Genomic DNA, 19,696 nt, shown 5'->3' on the forward strand with positions numbered 1-19,696 from the left:
TTGTTCGATACCTTTTTTTGTACAATATCCATCATGTGAATGGAGGCATTCAGTTGCGTAAAATGCCACCACCCCACTCAGACTCCACAGGCGTGTAGTTTAGGCATACTCTTAAATGTTTAGGAAGCATCTCGCCATGCTGAACTGCCAACTGATTGGCTGGCTCGTAGCTACTGCAGTAGTGGGCCAATCACGTCGCATTAAATCGAAGAACGTTTGCGGTGATTGGCTGTGAGCAAAACCATATAAATAGTAATTATTTTCTAGATCTGGGTCCAAAAAGGATTGAATTGAGATATCGTTTGACTGGAGAAGTTTTGATATGACTTGGTATTGGGTTATTCCAGTCGGTACCTTAAAAGGTATTGAGTACTAATACCCAGCCCGAGTAGCGTCATATATTTAGAGGTTCCAGCACTGTGAAGGGGGTACTACTCATCTCACATTACAGCCTCCCTGCTCTTTTCTGCCTCTTGCTTTCTTTCCCGCCACCTATTCCCTCTGTTCATCTCCCTGCCTACCTTTTCCAACTAGTTTTCCACTTATCCACTCTCCTTCCTTTTGCTTTCCCCCCGCGGCTCCTGTCTGGAAGTTGGAAGCTATAAATAGCCCCAGCAGCAGCTTTTGGTCCAGACCGCAGCTGTCATCCTGCACCCCGGGCTGAGTGTACGGCCAGAGGGGCAGATTCGCAGTAAGACGGCCCTGTCTGCTTGATTGAGCTTTCACTAGGGGCGCGTTTCACAGCGGGAGGGCTAGCAAACAACCAAGTGTTTGTGATGTCATCCATCACAGTTCCAAACTGAGGCTGCCCCCCGGAAGTCGGTTGGAGACCCGTCAGTTGACAGAGATTCTTCAATGTTGAATAGTCGCTAATTTTTTTGGGGTCAGTCAGTGTACATTACAATAACAGGACAAATCAGATAGAAGATATTTTTTTATCCGCCCAGGAGAACGACGCCATCCGCAATGGTTTAACTAGTGGACTCCTAAGAAGACGTGGACACGGACGTGGCTGTCCGTGCACGGCTCGCAATTTGCGTCCTGATCGCGCATCCCCGTGCCCTCGCCCCCAAATTAAACAACGAAAAACAGCGTGTTTTTATTTTAAGCACCGTGCTTAACAGGGACACTCCCTCACCACTTTGAACAGTCAAGTCTGATTCAACTGACAAAATTGTGTAGTCGGTACAGCCCTAATTGAGAACAATCAGAAACTGTAATCCTAATCTAGCCTTTCTTGAAAAACAGCGATTAGAGAACAAAAATAATAATTTGCTTTGCTAGTGGCTGCAACCATTGACAATCCCAACAAAAAACATATTACTAAACAGTGAAGGGAATAAGCCTAGTCCACAGACAATCCGTATACTCTGTCAGTAATTTTAAGACATGCCAAATAAATAATAATCATAATTAGTAATATAGCTGCAGGCAGCAATATACGGGTCCAGTTTATTTATTTTAGGTACATTTTATAGTTTTTTTGGTTTCTGTGAAATGCATCACAAGTTACAAACATCGTGGACTTACGTCTAGACCAATCAACATGGACTGACAGACTTCTGGCGTTCAGTTCAAATATACCTGAAGAACAGTGTTTTAAGAATTATGATCCTTCCTGGGTGAGGCAGTGGACACTGTGTCACTCAGTCATTTTAGTGGTGACTTTTTTCCTTGAATTACATTTTCAATAAGATACGTTTCCATGAAATACGAAAAACATTGTGGTATTTATCATATCACGGCTTCTATTTTTCAGACGCCTCGCTGGATCATGAACGCATCACTCACTTGTGCATTCGAGTGGACTCGACTCAAGTTTTTGTTGACTACTGTATTTCGAATTTTTCATTAATCTGGCAGAGTAACGGGGACCACGGAGATCATCGATCAAATGTATCCACAGGCATCTTCCAGGTAAGAAGGTACATAAATGCACACGCAAACAGCTAGTCTGTAATCTCTAACCACTACAGAGCAACGGAGTCTACACCGCACACTGGACACAGTCCGAATGTACATTCTGAAACACAACCTCCACGTTTAAAGTAAAAAGTATGATGATTTCATAAAGCACCTTCCCCTAAATCTCTTGTTTACGAATGGTGGCATGTCAGTCAAGCACGACCAGCTGCATAATGCCACATGCCAAATGTAGCGTGTCAAATTTGGTTGATTTTTTCACTAATTTCTGTGTTCGTAGCTTATGTCATGGCTTTGTTCCAGATAGCCGGGCTGGACATATTTTGACGTTGAATGCATTAGATTGTGTCTGTGATTTTGATCAAATCCGGTCGGTTTTTCACTCATTTCTGCTCCGTTTGTGGATCGATTTGGATGAAATTTAAACCACGAGTGTTTTGACATACCAGTTCAGACGAGACGTAAACCATGTTTGTAGCGTCTACTGTTCTTCTGTTTCAAATGGTTTAGATTAAAAAATTCAGAGAATTTGCGACCTGGACCCCTAAATATAGCTGCATGACAGCAATGGAACTGGATTCCACTGAATGACAAGGAATGAACGAAAGAAGTGACATTTTGTACAGTATGTCCAGCCACACATACGTAACACCTTGCACTTCTCTAGATCCACCTGGGTGGCAACAATGAGCCTTGGGCCAGGAACAATGAACGATCTAATCTAATTCAAACCAACATCGCGATTTAACAGTACGCAACTTTCAAATTAAAAAAGCCTGCGATTTAAAAAACGTATACTTATTTTTTGTTACACAATCTAGCCGTTAGGCCTGTCCAGTGCCGGCTCTTCCTTTAGCCCGCCAACCGGGGGGACGTGGAGAGGGAGCGACCCAGGCACATTTTGCGCACCTGTCTCCCTCTCCGACGTTTGTGTCCGTATGCGCGCAACATTTTTTATAGATAATAAGAACTTGAACTGAACCAAGAACTTGAAATAAGAACTGTTGAAACACTGCATTGAAGTTAAATTAACGAGTCAATATTTGTGATAAGCAGACTGTGCTGCCACTCCGCTGTGTTCGCACAAGCAGACACTTTCACTTTTGTAACCTCAGACCCCAAGTATTGATAACACACTTAGTATTTTACGGATTTAATTATTATTTTTATTTTGATGAATGTTGGCGCTGATAAGAAAAAATAAACTAAATGGTTTTTATTTACATTTTTTTTAAGGGAAACGACAGTGGGCAAACGGGGGTGGTGGGCAAGAAATGTAATCGGTGTACCCCCGAACACAGTGCAACACCGGTAGCAGCGATGATCGCAGCAACCCTAGTCTGCACTGCACAAACTGAAATAACACAGCATCTTGACAAAATAAATACTGTTTTCACACCAAAATTAGCGGGTTAAACCCACTAAAAATAGGCTATTGCCACCTTTCCCATTGCCAGGAGAAATTATTTTCTGGTGCATCAGGTTTGACGTCACGAGCACACTGGAAAAGGGGCATGTCATGGTTCCAGTGTGATTGGGCACAGTAGAAGCAACTAAAAAAAACAACAAACTGTAAAACTTGAAAAAAAGTATTTTGATGCGTTCATAATAATCGGATCGTTCATGAACGACCCAACACTACAGTAGATCCATGCTTCTTCTACTCCATGCTGGGGTCGGTGCATGTACTGGTCCTTCGGCAGCGGGGATCGGCGGGGAGCGTGGGGGTTCTCCACTGTGGTCCCCTCTGTCTGATCCCCACACTCACAACATTTCACAGTCCCCCATGCGGAAAAAAGTCAGTAACTTCTGGTTTGATTTTGGATTCTAAATGGGATATGAAATGACACTGATATTCCTGTCTATTTATTCAACACAGATCCCGAAGGTAAAAATATTTGCGGGTTGACCCGGGTGTGCTGTTCACATCAGAGGCGATCGGAGCTGGAGCCTATTAAAACCTGTCTATTGCCGGGTCATTTGACCCGGGCAGTTCCTTTTCCACTGGTGAGAATGCCAGATGTTAGCGGGTCTTACCAGGTTTTTGGTACAGTGGGAAAGGGATATAAATAAAGAGAGAATCAATGAACACAACTCAACACAAGGAACTAAAGGAACTGTCGGGAACAGTTATTACCTATTCAGAATAGTTAATGACTTCTACTCAGAATGCATGTAATAGTGCCCCCTATGGGCCAAATAGCACAACTGTTTGTGACCAGTCACACGTGGCCTGGACTATTCATGTGCCGAAATGGACAATGTATGGATGAGTTGTTGGACAAAACACAGGAGTAAAATAAATACAAATAAATAAATAGGAATTCAGCAAGTTTCTGTGCTTCACAGTGGAACCTTATTTATAAAAGGAAAGAACCCCAGAGTCACATAACTGGGGGGGGGGATAATTACAATCCACCTGCAAACTGGTCAAAACCAGCAAGCTCAATCACTCTAAACAACAAAGTACATCAAAGATGTGTATAATGGTTAAAGCCAGAGCAAAATCCTCGAGAACTACGAAGATATACATTTCATACTTTTCAGACAATCAACTGCATTCCTTTTGAAAAGGGCTTTCACAATGCGAAATCAGTACTTCGTTCACCACATGCCCAATACCAAAAGTATATTTATGCCTTAAAAAAGAGAAACATGACATGTCATTCTTGTGCTGACCCACATAATAACCCTTATGTATTGTAAGTCGCTTTGGACAAAAGCATCTCCTACATGACAATGTATGATATACATAACAAGAAACCAAGACGAGATAAACTTGTTCAAATCGCTATTGAGGACTATTGAGCAGCTGTGACATATTTTGGAATTCTCTGAAAAGGATGTGGGGGTTATTCAACAGGTGGTAAAGCCAATATGGTGAAACAAATTTTGGGGTAGGCTTGGGCGATATTGCAACATTCCAATCGATCAATATACGATTTTATTGGGGGGGGGGCTGCAGGTATGCATAGAACGTACTGTAAACGCAATGCGGTCTCCCCGTTCCAGAAGTGCAGTATTTATTATTTACAAGTAAAGCATTGACACAAAAACATCCAGTTTTTACTAAATTCAGTCCCATAGCAACAGAATGCCAAGGGGACTTTTGGGAAAGCACAGCAAAGCACAGGTCTTCTGGGACAGAACCGGACAGTCCCTGAGCTCAGCTGTGTTTAAAAAAAAAAAAATGTTTCATACATGTAGGAAACAAACTAAAATAAATACATGTAAAATGAAAACACAGATGTGGGAGCCGGGAGCCAGCGCACGTGCACATAGAAAGCTCTCTGGAGGAGAAAAAAAAATGTAACTCCCCTCCAATTCTCTGAGTTAGGTTTACATTTTTTTTTTAACCATACAGTTAAAAAAATGAAGGAATAATAAATCAAAATCTTTTTCTATGACATTATATAATGCTTTATTAGAATCACAAGATTTATATAGAGCGGCAAACACATGCGTAGAACCAAATGCCTCGAGCCGGAGGGGTCCATGCGCATTTTGATTTTTTTTTTTCGAAGCACCTGCACCTTTCACTGTCTCAGCACAGGCCTGTGGAGCGGGGACGTGAGATCTGTTCACCGGTGGTTACTCGACAGCTCTGAGCGGTCTCTCTCTCTCTCCCTCTCCCACTTTGAGGCACTATTGATCCATCCCGACGACCAATCACTTCCTTCAATAGGACTGTAGTGATGCAGCCAACACTGTTGATAATATAAAAAAGGCTTGAGCATCATTTGTTTCTGTTTCCTTTTTCATAATAAAATTAAATCCAACCTGGGACAACACCACATATCTGATTTTCAATCAGCAATGCAGGCACTTAATGAACTGTGGAGTGAGAGCGGCATTACATTTTTTCTGTCTATGCACATCAGGAAGACAAAGAAAAAAACTTTCCGTTCCAAAACCTTATCAGCTTGGCTACACACAAACTTGAATTGCGGATGGAATTGCAGGCGTTTTCAATAATTGCCTCACAGGATTATTATAATTTATTTTTTTTGCAGAATTAAACAATGGAAAAACAAATCAATTTGGTGGACTGAAGCTGACCTCTTCCCACTAGACGATTGCATTTATCCATCAGGCCAATATCCACCCGTCTTGCTCAAGGGCAAGCAGGCGCTACCCATAAACACAAGGAAGAGCGATAAGGTAAAAAGTTAAGGTAATGAGTTAAAAAGTGATTGAATCTCAGGGGGATGAGAGAAAGCCACACAGGTAGCCCAAGTAGAGAAAATAATGATGATATTGAGGTTCCTATACATCAGGTATTTGCCAGTATTTCTGGTATTTAAAATCCAAATATAAAGAGGAGAACATCCCCTGCATATGACGATTTATTTCACAGTTGTAACCATATTGCCCTGTACTCAGAAGTAAATTTAGCATTGACCTTCTACATACAACTAAAAGAAAAGAAAAATGGGAATTATCTTTTTATTTTTTATTTTATTGTCATTAAAGTAGGATCATAAAGGTACAATCTCTTCAGAAATTAAATACCATGGTGACCCGGGCTATGTTCTGCATATTTAAAGCAACATAAAAAGCAGAGCCTCAAATAATTGAACATAAAAAAATAAAATAATTTTTGTACAACACAGGAATTATGGTCTGTCTAAAATGGATGCGAGAAGGAATAGTGTCATGGGGCTGATGTTTCCAGCGCCGGTATTCTCCACTAAGGATTATGGTACATGTCTGCGGCTATAAATGTACCCATCGCAGCGGTGATTACCTCTTTTAAATGAGTTTAAATGAGCCAGAAAGGAGGTCTAAATTAGAGATGCTCCGATATACACACTCACCGGCCACTTTATTAGGTAAACCTGTTCAATTGCTTGTTAACACAAATAGCTAATCAGCCAATCACATGGCAGCAACTCATTGCATTTAGCATTTAGACATGGTGAGGATGACTTGCAGAAGTTCAAACCGAGCATCAGAATGGGGAAGAAAGGGGATTTAAGTGACTTTGAATGTGGCATGGCTGTTGGTGCCAGACGGGCTGGTCTGAGTATTTCAGAAACCGCTGACCTACTGGGGTTTTCACGCACAACCATCTCTAGGGTTTACAGAGAATGGTCCGAAAAAGAGAAAATATCCAGTGAGCGGCAGTTGTGTGGACAAAAATGCCTTGTTGATGTCAGAGGTCAGAGGAGAAGGGGCAGACTGGTTCAAGACGATAGAAAGGCAACAGTAACTCAAATAACCACTTGTTACAACCAAGGTTTGCAGAATACCATCTCTGAACGCAGAACACGTCAAACCTTGAAGCAGATGGGCTAAAGCAGCAGAAGACCACACCACGTGCCACTACTGTCAGCTAAGAACACGAAACTGAGGCTACAATTTGCACAAGCTCACCAAAAATGGACAATAGAAGATTGGAAAAACATGGATGAGTCTTAATTTCAGCTGCGACATTCAGATGATAGGGTCAGAATTTGGCGTAAACAACATGAAAGCATGGATCCATCCTGCCTTGTATCAACGGATAAGACAGGTGGTGGTGGTGTAATGGTGTGGGGGATATTATCTTGGCACACTTTGGGCCACTTAGTACCATTAGAGCATGGCTAAAACGCCACATCATACCTGAGTATTGTTGCTGACCATGGCCATCCCTTAATGAGCAGAGTGTATCCATCTTCTGATGTCTACTTCCAGCAGGATAATGCACCATGTCACAAAGCTCAAATCACTGTACTCCAATGGCCTCCACAGTCACCAGATCTCAATCCAATAGAGCACCTTTGGGATGTGGTGGAATGGGATTGGCATCATGGATGTGCAGCCGACAAATCTGCAGCAACTGCGTGATGCTATCATGTCAATATGGACCAAAATCTCTGAGGAATGTTTCCAACACCTTGTTGAATCTATGCCACGAAGAATTAAGGCAGTTTTGAAGGCAAACGGGGGTCCAACCCGGTACTAGCAAGGTGTACATGACAAAGTGGCCGGTGAGTGTGTGTGCTAATACTGTTCCAGCACAAGCTATAAAATGGAATTTGGATGGACACGTGGATCAGAGACGTCAGTGCAATATACGATGAGTGAATGACATCAGTACCGGCACCCAATACAGACATTGGAACGGTCCCATCTCAAGTCTAAATACTGCCGGATGTTTTCGTTGCACTTGTGTCCTTTGGTGTTTTTATCTGGTTCCGCAGACCGACAAACTAGGCTGATGTGAGTAAATCATGATTTATTTGGAGGGCGCGAGGCTTCACATGTCACCTGCTGCGTCCTGTCTTGTGGTGAGCTGCCATTGAACGACATTAGGGCTGTGTAAAAAAAATATATATATATATATATATATCTCGATGTATTATGATTAATCTTTCCAATTAAATATTTATTGTGAAAATTTTGACATCGACAGGTGTAACCATGTTGTTTTACAAGTGTAGAATAAGAGCAGATTTAGTTTGATAGATTTAATTTGCTGTGGAACTCCACTCCAATTCTCTGAGGTATGTTGACGTTTTTAATGAGCAAAAACCTGGAATCTAAATAAATCTGTTCAGCCTGAACCACAAGGAACTGCCTGGGCCTAGGGTCGGGTACCACCACCCGGTAGTAAACAGGCCCCGGGGCTAATTGATTAAAGACTGTAGTATTGACAAGCTCCGACGTTACAGGTACTGTTAACTGTCCTGGAGAAATTAAGAAAATAGATTTTATATTTATTCAACGACCCAACACTACAGTAGAAGTAGCATGGAGCACCCGCGCACGGACACTCCATGCTATCGGTGTGTACTCCTGTTCTTCGGCGGCGGGGAATGAGGACCCGCAAGGAGCGTATGGATTCTCCGCTGTGCTCCCCACGGTGCGATCCCCACACTCACATTTCCCAGTCCCCCGAGTGGAAAAAAAAAAGTCAATCACTTCTGATTTTGGACTCTAAGTGGGATATGAAATGATGGAATGATACTGATATTCCTGTCTATTTATGCGCCAGCGTCCGGAACTTCATCGCACAGATACAGGGGCCAAAATGAGCGGATCGACCCCGGTCCTGTTCACATCAGAGCCGATCAGATGGAGGTGGAGCCGATTAAAACCCGGGTCTTTTGTAGGGTAATTTGACCCGGGATTTTCCTTTCCCACTGGTGACAAATGGTGTTACCGGGCTTTTGGTGCGGGGGTCCTGACAGCAGGGATTTTTTTGGAACGGGAAAGGTTTCTCTGAGTTAGGTTTACGTTTTTCATATTCCATTCAAGTAAGGAACTAAGGAAACAAAATAAATCTAAATCTCTCTCTATGAGATAATGATACATTGCTATATTATAATCACAACATTTGAATAGAGAGCGGGAATGGAACACAGGATTTCAAGCTGCGAATTCCAAACGATTAGGGGTGTCAATTGCCAGAGACTTGCTTGATTGGATATGTATTGCAATATTTGGGTGCCAATTCGATACTTAATGTGACTCTGCAAGTATTGTGATACGATATAACATGTATTGCCATTTTCTTAAGACTACTCTTTAAATCATGAGGCCTTTTGCTTTGAAATGTTTTTTTGCCATTTGATATTTGCTCTATAACATAACATTTGCGTTTACTTTAATTTCAGGTAAAATACTTTTGAGTTGTGTTTATTTTCGTTTTCTGTATTGACATTTAACATTTGGTTCATTGTTGTAATTTATGTGTTTTTAATTTTGCAGTGTGGAGCACTTTGGGCTGCATGTTTGTATGGAAGCAAAGGTGCTCTTAAGTTAGGTTGTTTATTTAGACTCATTAGTAAAGAATACAAAAATTGAAAGAAATACAAAGGTTGCTCTCACACCAGGAAACAACCCGTTTTTGCAAAGCTGCTTCAATTGTTGGCTGGCTGGTTGTTTTCGGTAGCATCGTACCGTTGCCTACACTTAGCTCCGGGTGGCGGATGTTGAGATAGGACGGTATATTTGTGGTGTTGCTGAAATATTTTGTCTTGCCATTGCAACTTGGCTTGGGCAGTGGCCCATGCCTGTATTTTTATTTTAGATCTATTTATTTTTGTTTGTTTCCTACGTGTATGAAACAACACTTTTAAACACAGCTAGGTTAAGGGTTCGGTCCCGTTCCATATGTTTTCGTTTTACTACACCATGTCCGTCAAAAACGTATCTGCAATTTGAGATTTCACTGCATATCGTATGTATAGGTATGTGATAAATAAACACCTTGAATCGTGAATGTGTTGAACAGTCTTCATGGTCGCACGTATTAAAGATACAGCCCCGAACTTGTATGACGTCAGCGGCACACATGGATGACGTAACCCCAGAAAGCGGAAGTTACGAATCGATTTATTTACTGGAATAATGGATTCGTGAATTGTTTGTGAGCAGAATCGCAATATGTGACTGAATCGATTTTTCCTTACACCCCGACAAAGAATAATGTTAATGAAGGCACGTGTGGTGTGGTTTCGGAGCACTGGAGGGGGATATTTTAATCTGCAGCTCGGGCATGGCACCGAAATCTGCGTTGGAATTCGGTCCGGTAGATACAGATCGTACAGGAACCGGTTTTGTACTGGTACTGGGTTTTGGTACCCAACCCTATACATACCCTAAACCCCCGCGCATGATTCAGAGTGTGCACAGAGAGGAGGGGCGATTCACAGTCAGGTCTGTTTTAGGCTTGGCCGATTGGAAGAATATTTCCGCAACAGGCGATTGGCCATCGGCGGTTGTTCTTTTGAGCTATTTTTGTCATTTTATTTTGTTAATGAAATGACCTGTAAAGCACAATTGAAAGCGTGCAAGAATAGGAACTGGTTTTCCACATCACCGCTTTAACCGCGTCCAGTGATTTTCTCCCCATCTGGAGAAATCAACAAAAAAAGAAAGAAATCACTGTGAACACAGTTTCCAGGTCATTCTGAAACGGGCGCTCTCTCTTTCTTTGGTTCGGTTCAGATAAAGGAGGTTAGGGTTAGGGTTAGGGTTAGGGTTGTGGTGGTGCACAGCACACTCAGACACACACACCTGTTATTGGGGTGCAGATCGGGACAGACTTTCTCCGGGATAATTACACAATTTGATCCTTTTACTTATTTTAAAAAATGCCTAATTAAGCGATTGTTACAACTGAACGTCTGCGCTGTGCTCCGTCGCGGGCCGTGTTCGCAAAGACGGCAAATTACTTATTTAACCGCCTTCGGCTTGCTTGTTGCGTCCGGTTTAAAACCAAAAGAAAACCTATTTTGGATTGCAGAGCGAGACAGGGGCGCATGGAGAGACGCATCAGGGTGCCCGCGATCCGATGCGCAATCTCGGGTTGTTTGGCTGACGGTTGCCGGTGGAAAAATTTTGCTGTATCGGCCCAACCCTAGTCCATTGTCAATGTGTGAGAGAGAGAGAGAGAGAGAGTGAAAGCGAGAAAGTGAGAAAGCGAGGCAAGGGGGGCTGAGGGAATCAATGCGCTGCATGTAGCTCAACAATGAAATAAGATTTAGTTGTATAGTAATAGTGGTCGATTGATCGGACGATTAACTGGGCCGATATTTGCACATTATAAGATAATGGGCATCGGCAGATGCCCGCACTGGCATAGGCCAATAAACAAAAAGTCTGCAGGCTAGTGTTTATTGTTGTGTCTATTTTTCGATACATACACTACTCACAAAAAGTTAGGGATATTCGGCTTTCGGGTGAACTTTCAGGATGAACCTAAAATGCACTATAACCTTTACAGGTGAACTTAATTTGACCTTCTCTAAAATTTTGAATGCACATGTCCAACTGTTCAATGTATCAGTACTTTTTGTACAACTTGCTGTTCTCTAACAAGGAGCTGAACGGCAAAATTCACAACAGGCGTTTGATCCATGAATCGACCAATACATTTCCTTATTTAAACAGTCCTCTTCATCATGCTGTTCACATTTTGACATCATGAGACCAAGACGACATCTAACAATTGATCAACAGGACCTCGCCATTGCGAGGCTTCAAACAGGATGTTCTCAGAGGGAAGTGGCCACTGAGCTTAGAGTGTCACAGTGTTATCAGCAGGTTCCAACAGAGATACAGAGACTGGAAGAGTCACAGAAAGGCATAGAAATGGACGTCTTTTGGCCACATCCCACACTGATGACCGCTTCGTTGTGAACAGTGCCCTGCCTGATGAATGCCACTCAACTCCAGGCACATTTAAGGGAGGTGAGAAGCACCCAAGTGTCACGTCAGACCATCTGAAACCATTTACATCAGCGTGGTCTGCGTGCTAGACGACCTGCAAGGGTACCTGACCACACCACCAGGCACAGGCATCATCTTCTTGCACGGGCCAGGGAGCATTTACGCTGACGAGGGACCAGTGGCCTCAGTGCTGTTCTCTGATGAAAGTCGATTCACATTGAGCAGAAATGATGGCCGCCAACCATGTTGGAGACGTCAACGAGAGAGCTATGCATCAGCCACTGTTGTCACCAGTCGAGCCTTTGGTGGTGGTGGTGTTATAGTGTGGGCAGGTGTGTCCAGTCAATACAGAAGTGCCCTACACTTTGTGAATGGTACAGTGACAAGCCCATACTACCTGAATAACATCATTCATCCAGTCATTGTGCCCCTGCATGAACAACACAGGCCTCATTTCATCCTCATGGACAACAATGCTCCAGCTCATGGAGGTGGCATCATTAGGGAACGGCTGCTGGAGACTGGGGCACCTCAAATGGAGTGGCCTGCACTTTCTCCAGACCTGAATCCCATAGAAAACCTATGGGATCAGCTGAGTGGCCGTGTAGAGGCTCGTAACTCTGTACCCCAGAACCTCAATGACCTGAGGGCCGCCCTTCAAGAAGAGTGGGGGGCCATGCCTCAGCAGACAATAAGTCGACTTGTGAACAGCATGAGACGTGGTTGTCAAGCTGTAATTGATGCTCAAGGGCACATGACAAGTTATTGAGACATTGACATTTTTTGTTGTGGTAAACCCACCACTGTTGTTGTCTTTTGTTTCAATAAATTTTTTGAGATGAGGAAATCACCATTGCATGCTTCTACTTAAATGCCCTACTTTCATGAAATAATATCACTGTAACGTGAACTTTTTACATTTTCCATAAATGTCACCCGAAAGCCAAATATCCCTAACCTATTGTGAGTAGTGTGTAGATTCTGAATATTTGAAACTGTTTCAATACACATTTTTCGCACTATCGATATACCTGTAAAAGCTGTCCCTTCTCTCCGACAGCAGGTCACACACCCAGCTGCAGCGGCCACATAGCCCCCGCCTCCTCTCACTCACTCGCTGTCTTCACTATTTTGTTCCTCTGGTTTGTTATGGTGTTAGCTCATTAAAGATGGCAAGTGCAGAGCCTCCGCAACCGGTTTTAAAAGAAAACACCAGGAGGAGGTTTGAAAATACTTTGCAGATGAGGCAAAACATAAACCTAATTGAGAATTAGAGCAGTTTTTTCCCTCCTCCAGACAGCGCTCCGCCGTGTGTGCGTTACTTAGATCTGTTTATTTTTGTGTGTTTCCTACCTTGTATGAAACTTTTTTTTTTTTTTTTTTTTTTTTTTTTTTTTAACACAACTGAGTTAAGAGACTGTCCCGTTCCGTCCGTTTTTGTGTAAATACTTGATTTGGAAATAATAAATCCTGCACTTCTGAAATGGGGACAATATTTCCTGACCAGACTTTAATATGACGGCTTTTTGTTTTTGTTCGTATTGTTTAGTTATTTTTCCATTCATAATTTTTTTTAATTTAAGTTTAGTTTTTTGATTACCTGTGGACGTATTCAGCTGATGCATTGTTTTATTCAAAATAAGTGCATTGAAGAGACAATGCACATAGTAACATTAGTGTTAAATGTTCATAAATAAATGTTCATTTAAGCTCAGCAATGTTGTGTCTCATTTGTTATTATTGAATTGTTGTATTTTATCAGCTGCAAAAAAACATGATAACATGATATTGGCAGAATATATCGGCCATCGGTCACACAGCTATCTTAATGTCGGCATCGGCAATTAAAACAGCCATAATTGTCAACCACTCATTTTAAATAGTAAACAAAACAGAAAATCAATATGTGGTGGTCAATGTTGATATTGCAGCCACCACAAATAAATCAATGTATGGGAAACACTGGTTTATGTTCTACATGGAGTATACATTTTTTTTTTCAACTCCACATAGAAAAAAAAAGAGCTCTGGTATCAGCACATATGTGTATGTATCGGAATCGGATCAGAACTGAAAAATAGTGCATTGGTGCAGAACTATAAATTTCAGTGCAATTTCCATACCCTAGCCCTTCTGTCTTTCATGCTCAGAGAACAGCAAGTAATGGCTACAAAAACAACAATATGAAATATGGGATTAAAGAAGGGATGATGGAGCTCATACATGTGTTACAAGCATAATTTAAAATCTCCAATTAAATAGTGCGGCGGGCATAGCCAGAAAAAAAAAGATGCACACATAAGCTCTTTTGGCAGGAGGGGTGGGTGGGTGACACATCCCCTTCATCTCCCCCATCGCTTCCCTGGCCCTCCTCCCCTATTTCAATCACAGAATTTCCTCTTTGCCTGCAGGCGTGAGGCTAAATGCCTGCATTAGAGGCTGCATCATGAGCTCGCCGGTGGCCTAAAATGTGTTATTTGGGTAACAGTAAGTGAACAGACAAATGAGTCGGAGCACACAATATTACTAAGTCTAACAGCAATATTTGTTCAGCACCAAGTATTTCTTATCTGATTGAGGAACATTTGCGACTTCACAGAATCCACAAATAGGAGGGACAGCTTGTTTCAAACTAAAGGAGACTGTTGTGTTGCACCATGCGAGTTAGAATGAGCCAAAGAAAAGAGAAATTTAAAAAAGCTATATTTTAGCCAGCCGTGTCCGTCTGAATGAGTTCTAAGGCATAAACATGAACAAACACATAAACACGAGGGCTGCAGATATTCCTCTTTAATCACATTCGAATTTGTATGCTTTATCATTTTTAATATTTAAATATATTTGAATTTTAAAACTCAAATTTAGTATGGGGGGGGCTTAAGCGCGGTTCCGCAGCTCCGACCAGAGTGCTCTTTTCTCCAAACAAAAGCTCAAGATGTATTTAATTTACTCCATTCCTGCTGCTGCTCTGTTGAAGACCGGATCACAGATTGCTCGTGAAAAAAAATCTCGCCGGTGTTCTCACGGTTCGGTGGCCAAGCCCGGCACGGCCCGCGAGCCGGTGATTGGGAACCTCTGCACTAGAGGACATTCCATCGACGATGGTCAGACTTATTTCCCACTTTCATCGCTACATCTGTGGAATTACTGAACATTCTGGTCAAAGGTGCACTTTCCCTTGTACACAGTGCAGCGTCGGAGGAGCGGGAAACGTGCGTCTCCGCCGACTTGGCACCGTAACCGGGAATATTTCTCTAATGTGTGCTCACTGTGCAACAAACTGCATGAACTTATGAACTTGATTGCTCATCCCACGTGACTTTGATTCGCTAACGTTAGCCAAAACATTTATAATCAATTATTATTATATATATTTTTATATACTTTTATATATTTATAAAAGTAAATTCACAATCGAATGGCAATTTCAGCATTCAAATGTCGTTCCTGCAGCCCGAACAAACACATGGTTATGGTTACTGGGTTATCTCAGCTTTAAGACAATATACGGTCAAGTAGCTAGTTATCATGGCGCGAAATACATGATGAAGCCATATACAATGTATGTAGTACGACAAACAATAAGACAATGGTAAAACACATTGCTGCTATCTTTATCAACTCTGGGGGTGGGGGTGGGGGGGGTAACAGGCCGCTTTCGGGGTGACAGATGGCTAGAATGGGAAGCAAACACGACTCCAACAAACAACGCCTCAGGCACAACAACATAAAAAACAAAAACATCCAAAACACACACACACGCAGACATTAAAAAAATATATATTACCACTAATAAACATGCAGATTCAACACAGAAAGCAAAACGCTGCTGTACACCCCAAAAACTGGCTGTGCAACCAAAGCTGGGGCCCCCGTGCAGGAGGCAAAGGCCAAATGTCAGAGGAGATGGGCGGAGAAGAAGCATCAAGCGTGACCGTCGCCACAGAGAGCGAGCGGCGCTTTGTTTGCAGCGATTTTCTGCCACTGATGGTTGTGCACAGCGCGTCCCACAGGACCGGTCAGGCAGCAGAGAAGCACTTGGGACTCTTTTAAAAAAAAAAAAAAAAAGTGGGGGGTGGGGAGGTTCAGTGATTGATCACTGTAGACATGTGGTGCCCCTGCCATGCGCCGCGGGCGTCGTAAATCCATGTTGTTGTGACGGACGCTTTTGTTGTGGATGGTACGACCCGGGTCCGTTTCACACTGCTCACTGAGCGAGACGGAATAAAGTCGCCGCATGAGCACAATCCCTGATAAACGCCACCTGAACCGTCCTCCGACGACGAATTTGCTTTATAGCAGAAATGTGTAAGAATTGAAACTCAGTGACAATTTCATGTCAAACCGGATGTTGTATAAACAAAGCAGTGACTACATTAAATACTATTAATAAAAATAAATAACCATATCATATATATATATATTGTGATATGGTGAAATGTTGTCTTTAAGGAGCATTACATAATATATTTTGTGAACTTAACTGAGTGTTCTAATCAACGCCGACTTGGTCATAATATTCAAATTACAAAAGATATCTTAAAGGTGCAGTGTGTAGAAGTTAGTGGCATCTATCGGTGAGGTTGCAGATCGCAACCAACTGAACACCCCTCCCCATGGCGGTGCAACATGGCAGTTTCAGTGAAAGAGATGTGGCCGCCAAACTCTTGAAAAATGCTAAAGTCCCTCTCTGGAACCAGTGTTTGGTTTGTCCGTTCTGGGCTACTGTAGAAGAAACATGGCGGCGCAACATGGCGGCCTCCGTGGAAGCGTACCCGCTCCCTATGTAGACAAAAGTGGATCTTTCTTGGGTAACGCTAAGACAACGATTCTTATTTTCATGGGATTATACACTGATCAAGACATACTTATGAACATTATGTCCCATTTCTGTGAGGGCCTTTCCTTAAATTCTACACACTGCACTTTTAATAGTCACCAACGGTCATTATCAAAATGATCAATATTGGGGTTTTTCTCAAATAATACCGTTGCTTGGAGGTTGTCAATATTGCCCAGCCATAGTATGTATGCATGGATGCTCATTGGCGGGCTCGTATTTAGTTTTTTTCCAATTGAAAATGTGTGTGTTGGTAAAAAAATGATCATAGTTTCCTGCCCAAGGTTTACCGCTGTACCTCCGGATCCTTTTGTGCATACTCTTGCGAGGTCCGGGAACCCTTTCAGAGGTCGTTTCCCCGACCGCGGCACCGACACTAAATCATATCTCATGAGGTAAACCTCCTCAGACCGGGCTCCCAGAGGCTAAATGGGATGGAGCGGGGACCGACAGGGGTTGGTTTTAGGATCTGGGAAAAGGGGCCGAGGACACCGCTCGGGGTTGAATGAGCTTGTGAATGAATGAAGCATCAACATCACATTAGCACTTGAGCTCCACTCTGTCGAAAGTGATATTAAGGTTTGGACACGGCAGACACACCCGGGTGTCAAGGGGGCGATCGACTCAAATAAACTAGTCTCCCAGGGGTCACGCCGCTACGCAGATCACCAGGAACGCCACAGCCACGGCACGTTAGTTGATGATTGACTGTGATATAGATAACTGCGATAAACTGTTTTGATTGGCATTTTTGTTAATTTGAAGCCGCTGTAATGGTGGCATGCAATAAAATCCTGAATAAACACGCCTACCTGTTGCAGAAGGGCCACCATGGGGGGGGGGCTCAAATGGTGGAAAGTGTCCAAAGAGATATTGAAGTTGATTTGAGTGAAATATCTCCGACAGTGACTTTAAAATCCCCCCAAACCTGCATGGAAACGGTTCTACAACAAGTTGTATCTGCTGTGATAACCAGGGGTGTATGTGGTGCATGTGACAGCTCTGAGTGGTCCTCTCTGGACACTCAAACCGGACCCCCCCGTCCCCGGTGAGACGCGGGGCTCCGGTGGTGTGTTCGTGGTGTGTATCTGGTGTCGCTCGCGGGGCCCTTTACCTGGTCCTTCCGACGCCGACAGCGCAGGTGAGTTGAGCTTGGGTCTCTTGGAGCTGGGCGGTCCGACATCCAGGAGGTTTTCAGCCATGGTCGGGGTCTTCTTACAAGTTTAGTGACTTAAAACCGGTAATCAAACGGCGGCGGTACTACGGGATAGCTGCTGCCGTCGCTCCCGCACCTTCTTGGTCAGCGCATTAGCAGGCTGTTCAGCCTGCGAACGCCAGCTCACCCGCTAACAGCGAGCTAACCGCCCGCTACCAGGCAAGTTAGCCGCTAGATGAGTTAGCCGCTAACTAAGTTAGCCGCTAACTAAGGCTAGCCGCTAGCTGTCCTAGCAGTGAGGCTTTCAGAAGAGATGCAACAGCGCCCCGCTTCGCCACCGCCATTCACCCCATGATAATCCAGCCCCCGACGCCCACATCGTCGTCGTTAAATGACCCCGAATAAAATCTCCCCCATGAAAATAACGGAGCGGAAACTTTTCTGAAGCACGATATCTTCTTATTTCACCACAGGTCCACGGAGCCCGCTGGGCGTGACGTCACATTCCTTCATGCACAGATACGTGCGAAGCTCCGTAAAAATAAAATGCACAGTTGCGTAAAAAAAAAAAATAAAAATGTTTTATTGCAAAAAATAATAAAAATAATAATAATTTAAAATAAAAAAAATAAAAACCCGGCGCGAAAGTGTCCGTCCGGTCCCTGCGTGCGGACGGAGCGGCGGGGAGCTGGAGCTCCGCAGCCCGGAGGGGGAGGCGCACACACACGGGGAGTCTCCGTCCCGCAGACCGCCGGTCCGGGCTCGCCGCTTCGCCCCCCCACAAAAAAAAAAATCTAAAAATTATCCCAAACGACTGCGGAGCGTAGTTTTGGGAAGGACACTGTCACGGACGCCGTCTCTTTTAATGGCAATCGCTTAAAACAGTGTTCGACCGAGCCCTCGTCCGAGCCTCGACAAGATGGCGGCCGCTGCGCGAGAGGAAAGTTTTTTTCTGTTGGGGGGGGGGGGGGGCAGCACGCCCTGCGGGGGGGCGGGGCGCCGCTAGGGGGCGCTATGGGGGGGGGGGGGCGCGGCTGACGTCGGGAGCCGCCAGGGGGCGCCGCGGCACCGGCCGCACGGCCTGCGCCGGGGGTGCGCAGCGTGAGGCTGCATCTCCTCAAATGAGCTTTATTTTTTACTTTTATTTTTTTAATAAAAAGCGTTTAGACGTTGTCACGCGACTCGATTGCAGGTGAGGGTCATCGGGAAAATGGAGACGTTCTAGAACAAACAGTGAAATGGCCAGAGCCACGAGAGCGTATTTCAGGAATAAACACAACATTTTGAAAGTCTAGGGAAAAAATAAAAATAAAAAATGATGTTTGGAGATTGAAGACAAAATACTACAAAAAATGCACAGGGTTTTTTTGTCTTTTTTTTGTTTGTTTTTTTTTTAATCAGAGTTTTTATTTGAATCTGGTACTTTCAACCTTTTTCACCTTCCGGAGATACAATAATGTGCTGCGTCCCCGTTGGCCCCCGAACCCTCTCCCAGGTTCAGTTTGTTAATAAACCAAGGGGGGGGGGGGCCTGTGGGCTGGAATAAAGCTTTGGGTCAGACGTGACGATTGGATCCTGGATCCTAGTTTGAATGGTTTTCAATGAGCGGTGGG

At 43.6% G+C, this 19,696-nt stretch overlaps 1 protein-coding gene across 1 annotated transcript in view; it reads right to left on the reverse strand.

Moving 5' to 3' along the window:
* The window catches only part of crebbpa (CREB binding lysine acetyltransferase a), a 72,828-nt gene extending 54,692 nt beyond the window's left edge, over window positions 1-18,136 (reverse strand). The window contains exon 1 of the mRNA XM_079998563.1: window positions 18,042-18,136. Within this exon, the coding sequence (XP_079854689.1) occupies window positions 18,042-18,129 (88 nt within the window). The 5' untranslated portion in view covers window positions 18,130-18,136. The remainder of the gene's footprint in view (window positions 1-18,041) is intronic.
* Between the last annotated feature and the right edge of the window lie 1,560 nt (window positions 18,137-19,696).

This window comes from Zeus faber (assembly GCF_960531495.2).
Source record: "Zeus faber genome assembly, chromosome: 4".
NCBI classification, from domain to species: domain Eukaryota; kingdom Metazoa; phylum Chordata; class Actinopteri; order Zeiformes; family Zeidae; genus Zeus; species Zeus faber.